This window comes from Microcaecilia unicolor, chromosome 8 (genome assembly GCF_901765095.1).
Source record: "Microcaecilia unicolor chromosome 8, aMicUni1.1, whole genome shotgun sequence".
NCBI classification, from domain to species: domain Eukaryota; kingdom Metazoa; phylum Chordata; class Amphibia; order Gymnophiona; family Siphonopidae; genus Microcaecilia; species Microcaecilia unicolor.
In genome coordinates this window covers 117,995,290-118,017,282 of record NC_044038.1, presented here as the reverse complement: position 1 = coordinate 118,017,282, position 21,993 = coordinate 117,995,290, and the positions used below count along the sequence as shown (strand labels likewise).

Sequence of the window (21,993 nt, the reverse complement as noted above, 5' to 3'; positions counted from 1 at the left end):
TAGGAGATAAGTGATCACTGTGATGTATCCCCCCTGCCCTCCCCCCACTTTACTGACAGCCCCCACTCACACATTTATATTTCTAGTTTTACATAGTTACTGTGCAACCTTTAACATTGAAGTTTAACCGTTGGAAGTCCAACCATAATAGAACTTAACAATCTGGTTTTCCATTAATTACAAACCCATCATCGCCTCACTACATTAAAGTTTACTCAGCCCACCTTGAGGATGGCGCTTTTGGAGGGGGTAATTACTTCACCAAGGTCTCGATGCAAAGCGCTGATAGGCACTTACCGTACGACTCATTAAGTTTGCTATTGTTCATTTTCAGCGCTTTGGAGTCTATCCATATCCCATCCTTATAGCAAGATTCTAACAAACTTCTGGCTGTCCTGTAGTGGGTTCCTCTTTTATGTGCATGGCGTTCTGGAAGCTCTCCGCCGCCTGAGGCGTGGTGAACACGTGCCAGCGATCTTTGTGATGTATCTTGAGAGTTGCCGGGTATAACAGCATAAACTTCACTTTTTTTGCATAGAGTATGTTGCATATCGGGTTAAATGCCCGGCGACGTTGTTGAAGTGCCAGAGAGTAATCTTGAAAAATTTTTATATGTTGGCCCTCGTAGCACAGTTGATCTTTCTTTTGTCGTGCCCCTCTCAAGATCTCTACTTTATGAATGAAGTTGTGAACTTTTGCGATTATCACCCTGGGCCGAGTCGCATTCTCCTGCCTACGGCCCAGTCGATATGCTCGCTCCAGGCAGAGTTTCCCAACACTGTCTGTTAGTGCTAGTTCTGTGGTAAGCCAGCATTCCAACACTGTGCTAAGAGCTTGCTCTGCGACAGATTCAGGAAATCCTACGATGCGGATATTGGCTCGTCGGGAACGGTTTTCTAGTTCGTCGATCAGCTCTCCTTGTTCTTTGACTAGTTTTTGTAAGGCTTGCACTGATGTCTCCATGGCCTGTTCCCGCTCTTCTGTCACTGCGACCCGAAGTTCAAGATCTCCCGTGCGTCGCACAGTATCGTCGAGCCCTTTTTCTATGGTCGCCATTTGTATAGATAGCTGTGCAAACTGCGACTCCATAGCTCCTTTTACCATGTCAATTATTTGCTGTAGCTGGAGATCATTGAACGACTGCATCTCGGCGCCTGGGCTCTGCGCCATCTTTGTTTCCGGCGGCCCGCGGGTCTTCGCTGAATCTTTTTTTGCTGGTCTGCTCGGCATACCCGCCTCTGTTCGGATTAGGAAGGACTCCATACACTATCTGCAACTTGCGCGAGGTGTTCCCCGGTTTATCTTGCACATTCCTACCGAATTAGGGCGAAAAAACCGGGAGGGGGCCCAAGAGGAATCTCCACGAGCTGCTGCTTCTTCTAAGGCATCACGTGATCCCCCCGGTTCTTGCTAATAATTTTTAATGAACTTTTCCTCCAGAAACTTGTTGAAACCTATTTTGAACTTCATTTTGCTTTGACCACGTGAAGGGGCATAATCGAACGGGGCACCCAAGTTTTCCTGAGGGCGTCCTCGAAGGACATCCCTGCGAAGGGGCGGGGAAACCTGTATTATCGAAACAAGATGGGTAGCCATCTTTTGTTTCAATAATACGGTCGGGGACGGCCAAATCTCAATATTAGGTTGACCTTAGAGATGGTCGACATAAATGTTGAGATGGTTGACCTTAGAGATGGTCGTCCCTGGTTTTCGGCGATAATGGAAACCGAGGATGCCCATCTCAAAAATGAACAAATCCAGCTCATTTGGTCATGGGAGGAGCCAGCATTCATAGTGCACTGGTCCCCCTGACATGTCAGGACACCAACCGGGCACCCTAGGGGGCACTGCAGTGGACTAACTGATGCACTAACTGAACGGAAAAAGCCCTTCCCTTCCCGATCCCTTACCGATTCGGAAAGGAACAGGCATGCATGAAGGAAATTGCATGCAAATGAGCTGCTCACTGTTAGCTCATTTGCATATGATTTCCTTCCTAAGGAGGGGAAGCCAGTGCAGAGCAGCCAAGAATTATTTGTGGCTGCTCTGCGCATGCCAAAGACGGCTTCATATGTGCAGACACGCTGCATATATAATAGCCGTCTACAACCTTAAATAAATTGCCGTCTACAACCTTTGAAAAATACAACTTTTTTTACAACCTTAGAAAAATGCAAGTCCAGGTGAAAATGTCCAAGTGCTCGTCAGGGACGTGTTTTTTTTTTTAGAGTATGGGTGAAGGACGTCCTTTGCTATGCCTCCGTCCCTGCGATGGCAGTTGAGGATGTCCAAAACATGGATGTTTCTGTGAGAAGGATGTCCATGCCTTTGCTATTCCTCTGACACCCCCTTTATTTATTTGGATTTTGGATCGCAAGTAGCAGCAGTGGGATTTGAACTGGCCACCTCTGGATTGCAAGACCAGTGCTCTAGCCACTAGGTCACTCCTCCACTCCACTCCCTTAAAATTTGGCCGTCCCTGTGGGGGGGGGGGGGGGGGGGGGGCAGCAGGATATCCATGCCTTCGCTATGCCTCCGCTGACACACACATACCTCCCCTCCCCTCCCAGGGACCTGCATACTGCTGCGATGGACCTGAGTATGACATTTCAGGCTGGCAAAAAAAGTTTTTAAAGTTTTTTTTGGGGTGGGAGGTGGTTAGTGATCACTGGGGGAGTCAGGGGAGGTCATCCCCGATTCCCTCCAGTGGTCATCTGGTCAGTTCGGGCACCTTTTTGAGGCTTGGTTGTAAGAAAAAATGGACCAAGTAAAGTCGCCCAAGTGCTCCTCAGGGACGCCCTTCTTTTTTTCATTATCGCTCGAGGACGCCCATCTGTTAGGCACGCCCAGTCCCGCCTTTGCTACACCTCCAAAACACCCCCGTGAACTTTGGTCATCCCCGTGACGGGAAGCAGTTGGGGACGCCCAACATCGGCTTTCGATTATGACGATTTGGGCGACCCAGAGATAAGGACGCCCATCTCCCGATTTGTGTCGAAAGATGGGCACCCTTCTCTTTCAAAAATAAGCCTGATAGTCTGCTAACAGATTCCACAGATTTATATGCTACATGGAAACATTTTCTAAGATACATATTCAGTCTTCTGGTCATTCATTTTATGATGTGCCTTCTTTTTTCTCTCTTTGACAGGTTAAACAACCATTTCCACTCCAAAACTTCTATCATATCAAAGAAAATATTTCTTCACTCAATGTGTAATTAAACTCTGGAATTCATTGCCACAGAATGTAGTAAAAGCAGTTAGCTTAGTGGGGTTTAAAAAAAGGTTTGGATGGCTTCCTAAAGGAAAAGTCCATAGACCATTATTAAATAAGCAGCATAAAATCTATTGTACTGTTTTGGGGTCTTGCCAGGTACTTGTGACCTGAATTGGCCACTGCTGGAAACAGGATGCTGGGCTTGATGGACCTTCTATATGTCCCAGTAAGGCAATGATTGTACTTATGTACTCTCCAGCATTTTTTCTCCAAGCAGAAGGTTCAACATCCCCTTTACATTGTTTGTTGCTTCTTTCTGAACCTTTTCTAGTTCCCCTATATCCTTTTTGAGATGGGGCTACCAGAACTACACATAATACTTTAGGATTTGCTGCACCAGTAGCCTATACAGAGGCATAATTAAATTCTCAATTTTTTTCTCCAGCTTATGTATATTGTTTCATCCTGTATTTCATGTTCTTTGTACCCAACAAAGATCTGTTTAATTGAGAGAGGAATGAGCATACCTGTGTTAATGGTGTTTGGATGAGACTCCAGGAAATTTGGCAGCGCTACTCCAAAAAACATGGAAAATCCCAAAACAAAAAGATTGCGAGATGAGTTCATATCTACGAACTGCAGATTGGAGAGACCAATGGCTGTAATCATTCCTGAAAAATACAGGACACAAATCAACAACTCAACCAGGCACTGGCTATTTATAAAGTATGTTACACATGCAGAAAAAGGGCTATTATAAAAGTGCATTAGTATATACAAGCGTGAAAAGTAGATACATCTAAAAATTGCATCTACTTTTAAATGATCTGTGTGTGTGTGTAGATTCCTGTAGGTGTAATTTGTATGGAACAGAGTTTTGATTTATATATTCGGTGAACAATTCTATAACTGGGTGCCACAAGTTAATGCCTAGATGCAGTGCCCTGACTATGAAATGTGGTGCCAAGAAAACATCAAAAAAATGTCAAAAGGTGACAGATGGATATTTTTCTCTCAAAAACATCCAAGTGGTGATGTGTTTCTTCAAAGTTCATCCAAATTTCAAGGGGGTTTGTTGGGGGAAGGGGGGGGGCATGTTTTGGGTGGGACATGGATGGCACTAAAAGATAGACATTTTCTTCAATATTGGAACAAAACAAAAATGTCTAAGCCCAAAATTAAGACTTTTTGACTAGACCTGTTTCAATCATGAATAAGTGACCAAAAGGTGCCCTAAACGGTGACCACTGTAAAGATTAAAGCACAACTCCCCTCTTTTTCCCCAGTGGTGACAGACCCCCCCTACCACCCACCCTAAGATGTGACAGGCTCCATGACAGCTTCAGATATGATGACCATTCCTATTAGAGCAAAAGACAGATCACAGGAGTAACCTAGTGGTTGGTGCAGTGAACTGTAGACAAGAGGACCCTTCTGCATTGACGTGGGCAACTTTTTCTAAGACTAAGGTACATATAATTAGAGATTCATTGAGTGGTAAGTGGGATATCTATGACTGCTCATTTACTAATCCCTTAGAAATTCCAGCTGAATTTACTAGTTCTCATTGTTCATTAGACATTCGTCCTTCTTATTTGTTAAAATCATCTAGTTTACTGTTTGTGAATTTACTAACAGATTGGCTTAATTTACAAGTCTGAGATAGTGCTTACTCCTATTTTGAAAAATTTAAATGGAAATATGCAGTGGCATCCATCCCTCTGTTGGCTAAACTGATGGAGCAATTGTTTCGGGTTTCAGTATAGGGTTTCATTAATCATTACAGCTCGGAAGATGTTAAGCCTAGGACAAACTTCTGTCATAGTGCAATTTGACTTAAGCTGTGCCTTTGATTTGGTGGATCATACTCTTTTTTTTTTTAAATTTAAACTTGTTTATTAGTTTTAAACTTTTAACAAGAATATTCTTGTTAATGAAATACAGCCATATATCTTCAAAGAAACATAACACTAAGAAAAGCAATCAGACATGAAGTAAACAATCAAATATTCAATAACATCTTCATATAATAATTATTGCCTCCTTAGACCACATTAATAATGGGGGGCGGAAAAGAGTTAGAGAAGATTTATAATACATAATACATCAAAAGTAACATGGAGGGGAATAATCGAACAGCGCCGGTGAAATACATGGCCGGCATGTATTTTGGCGGCGCCACAAACAGCTGGCTAGACCCATATTTTCGAAAAAGATGGCCGGCCATCTTTTGTTTCGATAATGCGGTTCCGGCCAGCCAAATGCATTCGATTTGGCTGGGGTTTGAGATGGCTGGCTTCGTTTTTTAGCGATAATGGAAAGTTATGTTGGCCATCTCAAACCCTGGCCAAATTCAAGGCATTTGGCCGTGGAAGGAGCCAGCATTTTTAGTGCACTGGCCCCCCTGACATGCCAGGACACCAACCGGGCTCCCTAGGGGTCACTGCGGTGGACTTCAGAAAAGCTCCCACGTGCATAGCTCCCTTACTTTGGGAGCTGAGCCTCCCAACCCCCACCCCCCCCCCCAAACCCACTACCCACAAATGTACTGCACCCACTAAAACTGCTACAGGGACCTGCATACAGCCTCTAGGACATATTGCTGCTGTATAACTTTGGCACACCAGTTGACACCCGAAGATTAATCTCTCTGAAAAAGTCCATTCTTGAAATAACCGCGTTTACTCACAGTTAACTGTAGATCGGAGGTTGTGCCCCACTGGCAAAGAGTCCCCTGGTACTAAGATTAGCAGTAGGTCAGAGCTGGCACAATGGTGTACAATGCCCTCTTTCAGCACTATTCAAGGTAAGAACTACGTTCTCTGACGTGGGTAACACAGGAAAGGGATCTAAAACTGTCTTACAAAAATGGCCACTACTGCATGGACTACAACAGGAAACAAAACAGGGCACACTCTGACCCAGTAAGCAGGGGGAAAAGCAGAGCCTACCAACTACCAATACCTATACCCACCACAATGCATTGCTGATGTGACTCTGCAGTGCAAATAACAGAAAAGGTGCCACACTCACCCCAGAGCCACATCACAAGCAGGCAAAGGCTGTCGGAGGACAGAACACAATCTGCTGTCATGGAGGTGGGTACGGCATTTGAGGCTGGCATAGAGGCTGGCAAAAAAGTATTTGTAACCTGTTTTTTATGCTGGGAGGGGGATGGTGACCACTGGGGGAGTACGGGGAGGTCATCCCCGATTCCTTCCGGTGGTCATGTGGTCAGTTCAGCCACCTTTTTGAAGCTTGGACCTGAAAAAAAAGGGACCAAGTAAAAGCAGTCAAATGCTCTTCATCGCCGGGTTTTTTTTTCCATTATGGTCTAAAGCCGGCCATTTCGTAACCCCGCCCATGCCCGCCCATGTCCCGCCTTTGCGTTGCTGCCAACACGCCCCCTTGAACTTTTGCCGGCTCTGTGACGGGAAAGCGGCGATAGTGTCAAAATAGTGGCTTTCGATTATACCGATTTGGCCGCTTTTGCGAGATCGCCGGCCATCTCCCGATTTGTGTCGGAAGATGGCTGGCGATCACTTTCGAAAATGAGCTGGATAGTGCCACAAAATACCCACATTAAACTTATAACTGTTTTGCATCTTGAAATGATACAAGATGGTCCGGTGAATAAAAGGTGTACTTAACCTGACCCAACTTTACGATACATTTACACGGGTATGCCAAAAAAAATGTCCCTCCTATTGCAATTGTTCTAGATTTCAATGCCAAAAAAGTTTTTCTTCTAAGTTGGGTAGATTTCGTGACATCAGGGAAGATCTGTACCTTAATACCACCAAAACAAGTCTTAAAATTTTTAAAGTAGAGTCTCATTATATTATTTAAAACCTGTTCAAAAATCAATGATACAATTAAAGTGGATCTTTCTGTTTCATCTAAGGTTTGTTCCAACATTGCCGAAATATTATGTATTTCCAAATTTGCGTTTTCAGATTGTTGCACTTTTTCCATTTCGCCCTTGGGAGTAAGAAGATAATATAGCTTATTTATTGGGGGAACTGTTTCTGGAGGCATCTTTAATACTTCTTTTAGGCATCTTTTAAACATGTCATATGGATTAATCCCAAGTAACTTGGGGAAATTCAACAAACGCAAATATAGTCTCCTATTAAAATTTTCAATCTGTTCAATTCTTTTCCGGATTTCAACATTATCTTTTATCGCAGCTAATTTGAAGTCCTGTAAAGAATCGACATTCTTTTGCATATTTAGTACTTTTTTGGCAGTCACTGTCTTTATCGTCCACTTTATTATTCAACTCAGTTAACTTGTTATTAAAGGCACGGACTTCACCTGACGTCTGCTGTAAAGTTACATCCATATCATTCAACTTCTTCCATATCATTCCTAGATTTATCTCCTGTTCGTTCTCCGAGGCTCCTGCCTCTGCTCTCTGCATCTCCCTCAACGAGTCCAGCCCCTCACAGGGGCACTCAGCCAAAACACTTCCGGTAGGCTGCTGCTGCTCCCCAGGAATCATCGACGTCGCCGGACAAGGAGGTTTCAGTATAGATGGTGGGGAGAGAGATATTTCCTCTCCCTGCATGGACTCTGCTTCCCCAGAGATCCCTGCTATGGGATCCGTATCTCTGCTTTCGTAGGAAACCGGCACGAAAAAGCGCTCGAGTCCCGGCTGAAGCGATGAAGGAGTGGAGGTAGGTGGGGGAACTACTCTCATCGACCCCTTTCTTTTAGAATGTGGCATCTTAACGCAAGCAAATTTTCAAACAGTTGGAACTTCTGAGCTGCTTCTCAGCGCGTCCTATTGTGCCGCCATCTTAATTCCCGCCCCTTCCGGATCATACTCTTTTGTTATGTTCATTGTACTTTTTTGGTATCTAGGGTCCTGTTTTGTACTGAATTAGAGGTCTTCTAGAGAAATCATATACACTGAAATTGTGTGAGGAAATGGTGGCATCCTGGAGAGTTACTTTGGGGGGGGGGGGGGTTGCTCAGGCTCCCCCATTATCCCCAACACTGTTTAATATCTTGATGCAACCATTAGCGAAATGTCTAGAGAACTCTAAGATTTAATCATTTATATATGCAGATGATATTACTATTGTATTGCCTTTTACGATCAGCAATGCAGGACATAAATCTGATCTCTGTGTGGTTGTTTAGATCTAGTTGATTCATGGGTTTCTGCATATAAATTGAAGCTTAACAAAGGGAAAACAAAGTTTTCATGGGTAGGACCACTACTAACTTTGATGCTACACCATAATAATTCACAGATAAAACTGGATGTTTCTTCCAGAATTCTGGGAATTGAGGTGGATAGTCAATTATCCTTGGGTACCAGGCCCATAAAGTGGTAAGAGATTCTTTTCTGCTATTAAAGAAATTACGAACTATTTGGAAATTTTTTTGATATGGCATTTTTAGACTATTAGTTCAGGTCTTGATACTTTCAAACTTAGACTATTATAATTCTTTTTACATTGATTGCACAAAGTCGCAGAAGACTAAATTACAGCAAGTACAAAATGCAGCAGCAAGAACCATTTTTCCAGTGGACAAATATGATTACATCACTCCATTACCATTAGAAGGAAGATATCAGTTTAAGATGTCAGCTTTGACTTATCTACCCCTGCTTATTTAGGCGTAAATCTTGTTGCGAATGAGTAAACACATTGTTGTTTATTTAGCTAGTGTTTAAAGTTGCTCAAAAGCAACTATTGGGGGGGGGGGGGGGGGGCTGAATTCTATATATGTCGCCTAAAAAAATCTAAAAATTAAAATCTAAACCTAAAAATCTGTGTGGAAAACATTCTTGCCTAAGCGTATTCTATAAACAGTGCCTAGATTTAGGCACATATATAGAATATGCTTAGTTGATATCCCAGCACCTAAAACTATGCACATCCATTTACACCAATGAAAACATGGCGCGTAGATTTAGGAGTAAAAGGCCATATTATATAACTAAGCATGTAAATTTCAGAATGCCCACTTCCCTGCCTATAACCACGCCCCTTTTTGCCTATGCACATTAGAACTTATGCACAGTACATTACAGAATACGCTTAGTGAGTTGCATGCATAAATTCTAATTATTGCCAATTAGTGCTCAATATTGCTTGTTAAGTTAAGCTTGATAAGTTACACGCGTTGTTACAGAATGCACTTGGATTTTGGTTTGGATCTCTAGGCACACTATATAGAATCTGACCCTATCTCCACTCATCTACTCAACACTATCTCTTCTGCTGTCACCCCTTTCATCTGTCATATCCTCAATCTGTCACTTTCCACTGCGATAGTCCCTGATGCCTTCAAACATGCCGTAGTCACCCCACTCCTCAAAAAACCTTCTCTGTATTATACATCTCCTTCCAACTATCGCCCCATCTCCTCCTCCCTTTCTTATCCAAGATACTAGAACATGCTGTCCTCCGCCGCTGCCTCAACGTTCTTTCTTCTCAAGCTATTCTTGATCCACTCCAATCTGGCTTTCGCTCCCTTCATTCAACTGAAACTGCACTTGTTAAAGTCTCCAATAATCTATTCCTCACTAAATCCAAAGGGCTCTACTCTATCCTCATCCTTCTTGATCTTTCTGCTGCTTTTGACACTGTTGATCACTATCACCTTTACGCTGATGACTCTCAGGTCTATCTCTCCACACCAGAAATCTCGGCAGAAATCCAAGCCAAGATATCTGCCTGCCTATCTGACATTGCTGCCTGGATGTCTCACCACCACCTGAAACTCAATATGTCCAAAACTAAGCTCCTTATCTTCCCACCTAAACCAAGCTCTCCCTTTCCCCCACTCTCTATTTCTGTTGACAACATGCTCATTCTTCTTGTCTCATCTGCTCGTAACCTTGGGGTCATCTTTGACTCCTCCCTCTCCTTCTCTGCTCATATTCAACAGATTGCTAAAACTTGTCATTTCTTCCTCTATAATATCACCAAAATTTGCCCTCTCCTTTCTGAGCACGCTACCAGAACCCTCATCCACACTCTCATCACCTCTCGCTTGGACTACTGCAACTTGCTTCTCACCGGTCTTCCACTTAGCCATCTCTCTCCTCTTCAATCTGTTCAAAATTCTGCTGCACGATTAATATTTTGCCAAAGTCGCTATGCTCATATCAGCCCTCTTCTGAAGTCACTTCACTGGCTCCATATCTATTTCCGTATACAGTTCAAGCTCCTCTTATTAACCTATAAGTGCATTCACTCTGCTGCCCCTCTCTACCTCTCCACCCTCATCTCTCCCTACACTCCTTCCCAAGATTTCCATTCACTAGGCAAATCTCTCCTAATTGTACCCTTCTTCTCCAGCGCTAACTCCAGACTCCATTCCTTTTATCTTGCTGCACCTTATGCCTGGAATAGACTCCCTGAGCCATTACGTCAAGCTCCATCCCTGACTGCCTTCAAATCTGGGCTAAAGGCTTACCTGTTTGTTGCTTTTAATTCCTAACTTGTTACCTGCTCGTAACCTTTATCTTGTCTTCCTCTCTTCAACAGTCCCTTTCCCATATGTCCTTCTGTCTGTCCTACCCTTATCCCTTATTTGTGCTGTCTGTCTGTCCTGATTTAGATTGTAATCTCGTTTGAGCAGGGACTGTCTTTTCTTCATGTTAAATTGTGAAGTGCTGCGTACGACTGGTAGCGCTATAGAAATGATTTATAGTAGTAGTAGTAGTATAGGTGTTCCTATATAACAAAGATATATAGGTTTGTAATACATGATACTATTCAGCATTATCAACTTGACCTCAAGATGCAGACTCAAAGTTATTCCATCTTTTGTTACTGAAGCTGCAACCTTGCATACAAACAAAAAAACTGCTGACAAGGTCCCAATGTGCTAGAATAACAAGGTTGCTATCAGCATCAGCTGGAGAGATGCTGTGGCTGGCAAATTGCACATTGTTTATGAAACCCTGACTTTTTGTCAAGGTGACCCTATCAATTTGGAGACAGTGAGACAATTTTGGGGCCCCTGATTCTTCTTTACCTTGTATGTATGCACCTTAATGCAATGCCTTTTGTAATTCTGTTAGCCGGAAATGGCAACCGCCATTACGGCAAATGTAAGCCACATTGAGCCTGCAAATCGGTGGGAAAATGTGGGATACAAATGCTACAAATAAATAAATAATAATGGGGATAAATCACTCCCAAGGTCAGAATGTACATCATTAGCAGAGAGATCTAGATAAGATTAGGTCTAGATAACAACTAACCCACACCCCTGCATTAATTTCTTAGGGTTCTAGGCTTCAGCTAAATTTACTTTCATAGTTCAGGCTGTGTTTGCACAAGTACTGGAGGTTTTGAACTTTTCCCGGGCTGTGTTATTCCCAGAGTAGTGGTCCTTGAAAAAAGTTTCATTTTCTAAGACAGTAAACAATCTAAAAAAATATTTTAAGTAAAATTCTGCTTTTAAACATACACACAGCCCATTCGTAAGTACAGGTTTCTCATTTACTGTCAAACAACTGTAAATCATACTGTGTAAGTGTTAAAGCTGTCTCCTAGAAAACTAATTACTATTAGTACTAGTGTGAGCTAAGAACTACTGGATAATAGCCGCAAGAGTGTTTCATTTCTGTAAGCAGAGTAACAGCACGTTACGTTTTTCTGTTCATCACCAAGACAGTACTGCTGATCTCTTATTTTACTGCTGTGTTGTAATTAGCTTTCCACAGCATTAAGTCATATCAGCTGTGTAAAGCAACCCTTTGGTTTTATTGTCTGTGAATTATTGGTGTCATATAGTTAAGCTGTTTCCTTGCTGTCAGATTGTGTTGGTGTGGAGAGTGTGTGCTATATCTGCCACGTTCATTTCCCCTCAGAAGACTGGTTAAGTCCTTCTGGCCATGTTCACCTCCCCTCAGAAGCCTAGTGAAAATGAAGCCTGTGGAAATAAAAGCCCAGGCTTTGGGGAGACTGTCTGGCCAGGCTGTCAGTATTGAGTCATGTGAACCAGCTATAGCCATGGTGAAAAATGCTAACACTGGGCCTGAGGCGTTGTCCGGTACATGCGATTTCCTCAATACAATGTATATCGATGTGTTGGAGGTGCTCACATAGTGGCTGCCGACATGCTAGTGGATGAGTTGAGGGCAGTGAATTTGTATATCAGTGAGCTGGAGAACGAAAGGAATACCACCTGTGCTGAGTTGGAAGGGATGGTCAGGGAATATGAAGCCCTCTGTGCTCAGGAGGAACAACCAACATACACATTAGAGGCAGCAAGCATGCGCATAACTGAACTCCAGAGGGAACTGGATGTCACATGTGCTGACCTTGTTGGGGGTCTAGAAGAAATGTGAGACTCTCCAAACCTGATTGTGTGAGGTACAGGGAGCAGTGCAGAGTCTGAAGAGGGAGAATATTGAGTTGATAAAGTTCATAAAGAGGTGGTTTTGGAGTCACAGCAGAGCCACCTGCCAGTTGCTTGATGCTGTGACGAATGAACATGCGAAATATGAGAAAGACAAAAAGGAGTTGTTAAAACTTGGGGGAGCCACACCTCAATGGATAGACACTTGAACAAGACTGTGAACAGTTGCATTCAAGGAATAGGACTTTAGAGAAAATAAACATCCTGCCCATGGGAGGTCCAGAAGAAACTGTCAGGAGAAAAGTAAAGTAGGTGAGCCAGAGGCATGGAAATATTTATTTATTTATTTATTTATTGCATTTGTATCCCACATTTTCCCACCTATTTGCAGGCTCAATTTGGCTTACAATGTTCCGTCATGGCGATCGCCATTTCCGGAGTGAGAGATACAAGTGGTGTTACATTAGGGATCATGAATGACGTGGTAGATTAAGCAGTTAAGTATAAGAGTTCGTAATTCGGAATAAGAGATCAAGTGGTATTGCGTTAAAGTTCATTTGTGGTAGAGTGGACCTTGGTAGTTGAGTATAGAGAGCTGGGTTTTATCCAATTCAGGCTTGAGTTTCATTGTCTGGTAGTTAGGATGGATTGTTGTGGTATGACTTGTTGAAGAGGCTGATCTTCAGTAATCTCCAGAAGTTAGGTTGCGCATTTTTTTCACGGCGAGTGGTAGTGCATTCCATAGCTGTGTGCTTAAGTAGGAGAAGCTGGATGCATATGTTAATTTGTATTTTAGTCCTTTGCAGTTGGGGGTAGTTCCAAGAATGTGCGTGCTGATCTTTTAGTGTTCCTGGATGGTAGGTCTATGAGATCTGACATGTAGACCGGGGCCTCTCCGTAAATGATTTTATGAACTAGAGTGCAGACTTTGAATGTAATATGTTCTTTAAGTGGGTGTTACGTTCCTCACCTGGCTCCAGGCCTGCGCAGCTGAATCGCCGGCGAGGCGCAGTCCGGCGGAGATAGCCGGACATCTTTGTTGTGGTATCTCCAGGATAGGTCAGCCATCTTGGGATGGGCATCCCGAGTTGTGGCAGCCATCTTGGGGTTGGTTAGCTTCAGGAAGGAAGCCCATATTTGGACATAGGGCATCTCTGCTGATGGGGGCAGCCCTCTTGGAACAGCTGCACATGTTTGAGATTGATTCCTACACTATTTAAAGCCCTGCCTCCAGTCCTTCGTTGCTTCGGCCTCAATTGTGTTTGAGATCCACGCTGGTGCTTCTTGTCTTCAGTTCCTGTGTTCTGGTGTTCCTGACCTTGGTTTGTTCCTGGACTACGCGTTGTGTTGCTGCCTGCCTTGACCTTGGACTGTTCTTTGACTATTCTTTGCTCTGCTGTTTATGGGCTCCTGGACTGTGTTTGCTTGCCCACCTGTCTGGTCAGTGGTCGTGCAACCCCGCCGGTTCCGGAAGTCCTGCCGGCCACTTGAACCCAGGGGCTCAACTCCTGGGGAACAGTGGCTAAGTGCAGGTGCAGCTAGGGGTTGTCTGGCTGCCTGACCGAGTGCGGTGGCACTCCATCCTCGCCGTGCTCAGTTGGGTCACAAGGGCTTACACATCCCCAATCATAACAGTAGGCCAAAGCCATGAGCTCGCCAGACAAAACCGAGCTTTCCAACCTGGCTGAGGTATTGCATCAACAGCAGGTTCAAATAACGCATTTGTCCAGCAGAATGCAGGAGGTCTGCAACCAGCTGCCGGCACTCCAGCAACAGGTCTCCGCAGCTCCTCCGGGCCCTAAGGCATAGGCTTCCACTGCACGGTTGTGACTTCCAGAGCCTCCACGGTATGATGGTACCCCTGCAGCATGCCGTGGTTTTCCCAATCAGTGCCAAATCCTGTTTGAGTTACAACCGGAGGTCTTCCCCTCCGACAAGATAAAAGTGACCTACATCATCTCTCTGCTGTCTGATGCTGCCCTGGCCTGGGCGTCTCCACTATGGGAACAGCGGAGTCCGGTTTTGGCAGACCTGGAGGAGTTTCTGCGGCAGTTCCGGATGGTATTTTACGTGCCTGGCCGAACTTCCTCTGCCTCTGGGGAGCTGCTGCGGATCCAGCAGGGCTCCGGGTTGGTCGGGGCGTATGCTGTCAGGTTCCGTACCTTGGTCGCAGAACTTAGGTGGAACCAGGAGGCCCTAGCGGCTATTTTCTGGCAGGGTCTGAACGGCCAGATAAAAGATGAATTGGCTGGAAGAGAGATCCCCGCTACTTTGGATGCCCTTATTGCACTCTGCATGAGAATCGACATTCGGTTCCAGAAGCGACTACTGGAGAGGGCCATGCAGCCGGTGGTGCAGAGATCCAGGGGTCTGCTCCATTGCCCAGAGACGCCTGGGTCCCACGAGGAGAGTTTGGAAGGAACCAAGGAGGAACCCATCGTAATGGGGCGGCATCGCCTGTCCAAGGAGGAGAGGGCCCACCGCCTCCGAAGGCATCTATGCTTGTACTGTGGAGAGGCTAGCCATCTCTCAGGCACCTGCCCAAACAAGCCTGGGAAGTCGGGAACTGCCCCTGCCCAAGCCCCATGAAGGGAGTGGCTCTGGGCCGGTTGGCCTCCCTTCCAGACTACTTGCTCTCTGTTCCCATCAAGCTCCAAGGTGAGGGGCGTCAGGTTCATACTCGGGCCTTGCTGGAATCTGGGGCCAGAGGGAACTTCATTGACGCAGGGTTTCTGTCACAGTTGGGTAGCTCCACTTTGCCCTGTCAGCCGGAGCTCCGGGTCACCTCCATCCAGGGGGATAGCCTTCCCCAGACCATCACTTGGATCACCTCGCCCCTGCATCTGCAGGTAGGAGCATTGCATCAGGAGAATATCCAGTTCTTGGTTCTTGCCTGAGCCATTCACCTGGTGATTCTTGGACTGCCCTGGCTCCGGCTACATGCTCCAGTGATTAACTGGTCCACTGGTGAGATCGGGCAATGGGGTTCCCGGTGTGTCGAGCACTGCCTCCAGCAGGTCAAGCCTCCTCTGCCGCTCTGCTCTGCCCCGCTTCAAGGGCTGCAGGAGGGGTTGCCCGGGCTGCCTAACGACTAACAGGATTTCTGGGACGTGTTCAGTGCTCAGGCGGCTGACACGTTGCCCCCTCACCGGTCTTTCGATTGTGCCATTTACCTCCTGCCGGGAACCGATCTACCCCGAGGGCATCTTTACACCTTATCCCGCGAGGAGTCCCACGCCATGAGGGAGTATATCCGAGAGAACCTCCTCAAAGGCTTCATTCGAGCATCTACTTCGCCGTCAGGGGCCGGGTTCTTTTTTGTGTCAAAGAAGGACAGGTCTCTCTGCCCCTGCATAGACTACCGGGGGTTGAACAAGATCACGGTGAAGAACCGGTACCCGCTTCCACTCATTCCGGAGTTGTTTGACCGCCTTCAAGGGGCCAAGATTTTCACCAAACTGGATTTGCATGGGGCCTACAACCTGGTGCGGATCCGGGAGGGAGACGAGTGGAAGACGGCTTTCAACACCCACGAGAGGCACTTTGAGTACCGGGTAATGCCGTTTGGCCTCTGCAATGCCCCTGCGGTGTTTCAAAACTTCGTGAACTTCATTTTCCAAGACCTGCTCTACACTTCAGTAATCGTGTACCTAGATGACATCTTGATTTTCTCCTCCTCTCTGACCCAGCATGTTTCTCATGTCCGCATAGTGCTCCAGCGCCTCCGGGAACATCGGCTGTATGCCAAACTGGAGAAATGCTCGTTCCACCAGCAGAGTCTTCCATTCCTGGGGTATATCGTTTCCTCCATCGGATTGCAAATGGATCCCGGGAAATTGACAGCAATCCTTGTCTGGCCGGCTACCCAGGGGCTGCGGGCATTGCAGAGGTTCGCCAATTACTACCAGCAATTCATCCAGATTACTCCCTCATCACGGCTCCACTGACGGCTCTCACGAGGAAGGGCGCTGGCGCTGCTTGCTGGAGGGAGCCGCGCATCCGGTGACAGTGATCACTGACCGCAAGAACCTACTCTACCTCCTGAACCCTCGCCAGGCCCGGTGGTCACTGTTTTTTGCACGGTTCGACTTCCGCCTGATCTTCAGGCTGGGGGATAAGAACGTACAGGCAGATGCCCTGTCCCGCAGTTTCGAGGCTCCCAGGGACCAGGAGGAGCCCTGCCCCATGTTGAACCCGGCCTGTATTCCCTCCATAGGGAAGGCCGTCCCAGTGGGTCTCCATAGGAAGGTGTTACGCTGGGGGCACGCTTCCGAGTTCGCTGGACACTTCGGGTTCCACAAGACTCTCCATCTGATCTCCCAGTCATACTGGTGGCCTCGGATGGCTCAGGATGTGCTGCAGTATGTGTCCACCTGTCCAGTATGCGCCCAAACTAAGAGTTCCCAACAGACGCAGTGGGGCTTGATGCAGCCCATGCTGGTACCCCAGTAGCCCTGGGAGGACCTGTCCTTGGATTTCATCACTGATCTACCGGTCTCCCAGGGCAACAATGTCATTTGGGTGGTATAGATCGGTTCTCCAAGATGGCTCATTTCGTTCCAATGAAGGCCTTACCCACTGCTGGCAGTCTTGCCACCAGTTTCATCACCCACATCTTCAGGCTCCATGGATTACCCCAAAGGATCATCATTGACCGAGGCTCACAGTTCACCTCCCGCTTTTGGAGAGCATTGTGTTCAGCCTTTGGAGTAACCACCCTTTTCTCATCAGCATACTGCCCGCAAACTAATGGTATGGTGGAGCGGGTCAACCAGACGGTAAAGGAGTTCCTCTGGGCCTACTCTAATCAACACCATGATGACTGGTCCAGGCTGCTACCCTGGGCTGAATTCGCCTATAACAGCCTGCATTCAGCCTCCCAGACTACACCCTTCAGCACCATCTATGGACGCCATCCATGTCTACCTCCGCCAATTTCCCCCGCGGAGGTCCCACCTCAGGTGCAGTCCATGGTCCGTTCGCTTCAGGAGGCTTGGAGGAAGGTCCAGGAACAGTTACGACGGGCAGCGGTCAAGGCCAAGGAGACCTACGACCGTAGGAGACAAGTGGCTCCCACGTTCCTGCCGGGAGAGAAGGTATGGCTTAGCACCCGGTACCTGAGACTGCGACTTCCATCGCTCAAGTTTGCTCCACGGTTCATTGGACCCTTTGCGGTATGCTCCAGGATAGGAGCAGTGACTTACCGGTTGCACCTACCAGGCCAACTCCGGGTGCACAATGCCTTCCATGTGTTCCTCCTAAAGCCTTTCCGCAGGTCCAAGTGGCATCCTGAACCCAAGAAGATGGTTGTGCTCGAGAGTGATCCAGATCCCGGGTATGAGGTGGACCGCATCCTGGATTCAAAGATGCGTGAAGGAAAGTTGTTCTACCTTCTGTCCTGGAAAAACTTCGGACCAGAAGACAACTCCTGGGAGCCAGCCACTAACGTCCATGCTCCAGACCTGGTCCGTGAGTTCCATTCTCTTCATCCTACTCGGCCCGGGCCAGGGAGAAGGGGGAGGCTTCCTGGGGGGGTACTGTTACGTTCCTCACCTGGCTCTAGGCCTGCACGGCTGAATCACCGGCAAGGCGCGGTCTGGCGGAGATAGCCGGACATCTTTGTTGTGGTATCTCCAGGATAGGTCAGCCATCTTGGGATGGGCATCCCGGGTTGTGGCAGCCATCTTGGGGTTGGTTAGCTTCAGGAAGGAAGCCCATATTTGGACGTAGGGCATCTCTGCTGATGGGGCAGCCATCTTGGATCAGCTGCACATGTTTGAGATTGATTCCTACATTATTTAAAGCCCTGCCTCCAGTCCTTCATTGCTTCGGCCTCAATTGTGTTTGGGATCCATGCCGGTGCTTCTTGTCTTCGGTTCCTGTGTTCCGGTGTTCCTGACCTTGGTTTGTTCCTGGACTACGCGTTGTGTTGCTGCCTGCCTTGACCTTGGACTGTCCTTTGACTATTCTTTGCTCTGCTGTTTATGGGCTCCTGGACTGTGTTTGTTTGCCCACCTGCCTGGTCAGTGGTCATGCAACCCCGCCGGTTCCGGAAGTCCTGCCGGCCGCTTGAACCCAGGGGCTCAACTCCTGGGGAACAGTGGCTAAGTGCAGGTGCAGCTAGGGGTTTTCTGGCTGCCTAACCGAATGCGGTGGCACTCCATCCTCGCCGTGCTCAGTTGGGGCACAAGGGCTCACACATCCCCAATCATAACAGTGGGAGCCAGTGTAATTTTTCTCTTAGGGGTTAGGCACTTTCGAATTTCGTTTTTCCAAATATGAGTCTGGCTGCTGTGTTTTGGGCTGTTTGGAGCTTTTTGATGATTTGTTCTTTACATCCAGCATAGAGTGCATAGCAGTAATCTAGGTGACATGGAGGGGAATAATCGAACGGCGCTGGTGAAATAGATTGCCAGTGATCTATTTTTGCGGCGCCGCAAACAGCTGGCCAAACCGTATTATCGAAAAAGATGGCCGGCCATCTTTTCTTTCGATAATACGGTTTGGCCCGGCCAAATGCCAGAGTTCGCCGGGTTTGAGATGGCTGGTTTTGTTTTTCAGCGATAATGGAAAAAAATGCTGGCGATCTCAAACCCGGCGAAATCCAAGGCATTTGGTCATGGGAGGAGCTAGCATTTGTAGTGGACTGGTCCCCCTCACATGCCAGGACACCAACCGGGCACCCTAGGGGGCACTTCTAAAAATTTTAAAAAATATATACAAATACCTCCCAGGTGCATAGCTCCCTTACCTTGGGTGCTGAGCCCCCCAAATCCCCCCCAAAACCCACTCCCCACAACTCTACACCACTACCATAGTCCTTATGGGTGAAGGGGGGCACCTACATGTGGGTACAGTGGGTTTTGGGGGGGTTTGGAGGGCTCAAAACTTACCACCACAAGTGTAACAGGTAGGGGGGAGATGGACCTGGGTCCGCCTTCCTGAAGTCCACTGCAACCAACAAAAACTGTTCCAGGGACCTGCATACTGCTGTCAGGGAGCTGGTTATGACATTTGAGGCTGGCATACAGGCTGGCAAAAAAGATTTTTATTTTATTAGTGTGGGAGGGGGTTGGTGACCACTGGGGGAGTACGGGGAGGTCATCCCCCATTCCCTCCGGTGGTCATCTGGTGAGTTGGAGCACCTTTTTGAGGCTTGGTTGTGAAAATAAAAGGACCAAGTAAACCCGGCGAAATACTGATTAACGCCGCTTTTTTTCCCATTATCCGCAAAAGCCGGCCATCTGGTAGCCACGCCCATGCCCTCCCATGTCCTGCCTTCGCTACACCGCTGACACGCCCCCTTGAACTTTCACCATCTTGGCCACGGGAAAGCAGCGATGGTGTCAAAAAAGCAGCTTTCGATTATACCAATTTCGCCGCTTTTGAGAGATCGCCGGCCATCTCCCGATTTATGTCAGAAGATGGCCGGCAATCACTTTCGAAAATAAGCCCGTTAGCACCATTGATTGTACCAGGCTGCGAAATATTTCCCTTGTATCCCACATTTTCCCACCTATTTGCAGGCTGCGGTCGATTGTGACTCCAAGTATTTAAATATGGTGTGTTTGATATCAATCCCTAGCCAGATAAGCCTGGGGGTTGATATCACCCAATGTGCTAGGCACAATCTCTCCTTACAGAATGTTAAGGAGAATCTGTGGAGAAACAAATGTGGTAAAGCATGTATTCTGAGTGCTGTGTCGATGGAACTAGGTATGCTGTGGCAGGAACTCAAAACAGTTGTGTGTGTCCTCATGTGATGATGTTGGGTGCCTGGACCATTTGCAAACAACAACTCAATGGTGTGAGTGTTCAGTGCCTAGCAGTGGTGTGCTGGTAAATTTTTAACAACAGGCTCTCTCCCCGGTCCACCACTGCGCCCCCCCCCCCCGGTCCACCTCTGTGCCCCCCCCCCCCCCCCAAAATTGCAGAGCTGGCTATAGCGGGGGAGGGGGCAATGCATTACTCTCTCCAGGAAAAAAAATTAAATGATCCCAGGTTCCAATCTAATTCATGTTTAATGTGGGATAAAATGCCATAAATAAGTAAATAAATATAAACTTTTAATGTTGAGCACCTGATTCTCAAAGTGAACATATTCCAAACACTATAATGAAATGAAAATAAAATGATTTTTTTTCTACCTTTGTTGTCTGGTGACTGTTTTTCTGATCATGCTGGCCCAGTATCCGATTCTGCTGCAATCTGTCCTCTTAACTCCGTTTCCAGGGCTTCCTTTCCATTTATTTCTTTCCTCCTTTCTTCTTCATTTCTGGTCCTCAGCTTCTGCCTATTTTCTTCATCCATGTGCAGTTTTACTCCTCTCTTCCTTTTCCCTCATCTCATCTCCTTCCTCACTTTTCTCTCGCCTCCATCCATGTCCAGCATTTCTTCTCTCTCCCCTCCTCTCCCCTGCCCTGCATGCACCCATACCCAGCGACCCTCCTCTGCCCTGCCCTGCATGCACCCAGATGTCTAGCAGTGACCCTCCTCTCCCCTGCATGCACCCATGTGCAGCAGTGACCCTCCTTTCCTCTGCCCTGCATGCACCCATGTCCAGCAGTGTACCCTCCTCTCCCCTGCCCTGCATGCACCCATGTCCAGCAGTGACCCTCCTCTCCCCTGCCCTGCTTGCACCCATACCCAGCGACCCTCCTCTGCCCTGCCCTGCATGCACCCAGATGTCCAGCAGTGACCCTTCTCTCCCCTGCATGCACCCATGTCCAGCAGTGACCCTCCTTTCGCCTGCCCTGCATGCACCCATGTCCAGCAGTGTACCCTCCTCTCCCCTGCCCTGCATGCACCCATGTCCAGCAGTGACCCCTGCCCTGCATGCACCCATACCCAGCGACCCTCCTCTGCCCTGCCCTGCATGCACCCAGATGTCCAGCAGTGACCCTTCTCTCCCCTGCATGCACCCATGTCCAGCAGTGACCCTCCTCTCCCCTGCCCTGCATGCACCCATACCCAGCGACCCTCCTCTGCCCTGCCCTGCATGCACCCAGATGTCCAGCAGTGACCCTCCTCTCCCCTGCATGCACCCATGTCCAGCAGTGACCCTCCTTTCCCCTGCCCTGCATGCACCCATGTCCAGCAGTGTACCCTCCTCTCCCCTTCCCTTCATGCACCCATACCCAGCGACCCCCTCCATCCACCCATGCCCAGCAGTGACTCTCTTTTCCCCCCTGCCACCCCCTCCTGAGTTGTTTTGTGAATTCTTCTCCTCCCTCCCTCCCTCCCTCCCGATCCGGTCCCTCACCGCCCGCTTGTTTTTTAAATTCTTCGCTTCCAGCGCCGAGTCGCCGACTGTCCTCCCTTGCCGATTCGCGCTTCAAAATGGCCGCCGAGACTTCAGCCGAAGTCTCGCGAGGCCGCCTCTGGAAGTCTCGGCGGCCATTTTTAAAGAGCAAATCAGCAAGGGAGGGAGGACAGTCA

The 21,993-nt window shown here is 47.5% G+C and overlaps 1 protein-coding gene across 3 annotated transcripts in view; it reads right to left on the bottom strand.

Moving 5' to 3' along the window:
- The window catches only part of SLC23A1 (solute carrier family 23 member 1), a 329,954-nt gene that overhangs the window by 24,299 nt on the left and 283,662 nt on the right, over positions 1-21,993 (bottom strand). For all 3 annotated transcript variants that reach the window (XM_030212485.1, XM_030212487.1, XM_030212486.1), the window contains one exon: positions 3,747-3,890. In XM_030212485.1, the coding sequence (XP_030068345.1) occupies positions 3,747-3,890 (144 nt within the window). The remainder of the gene's footprint in view (positions 1-3,746; positions 3,891-21,993) is intronic.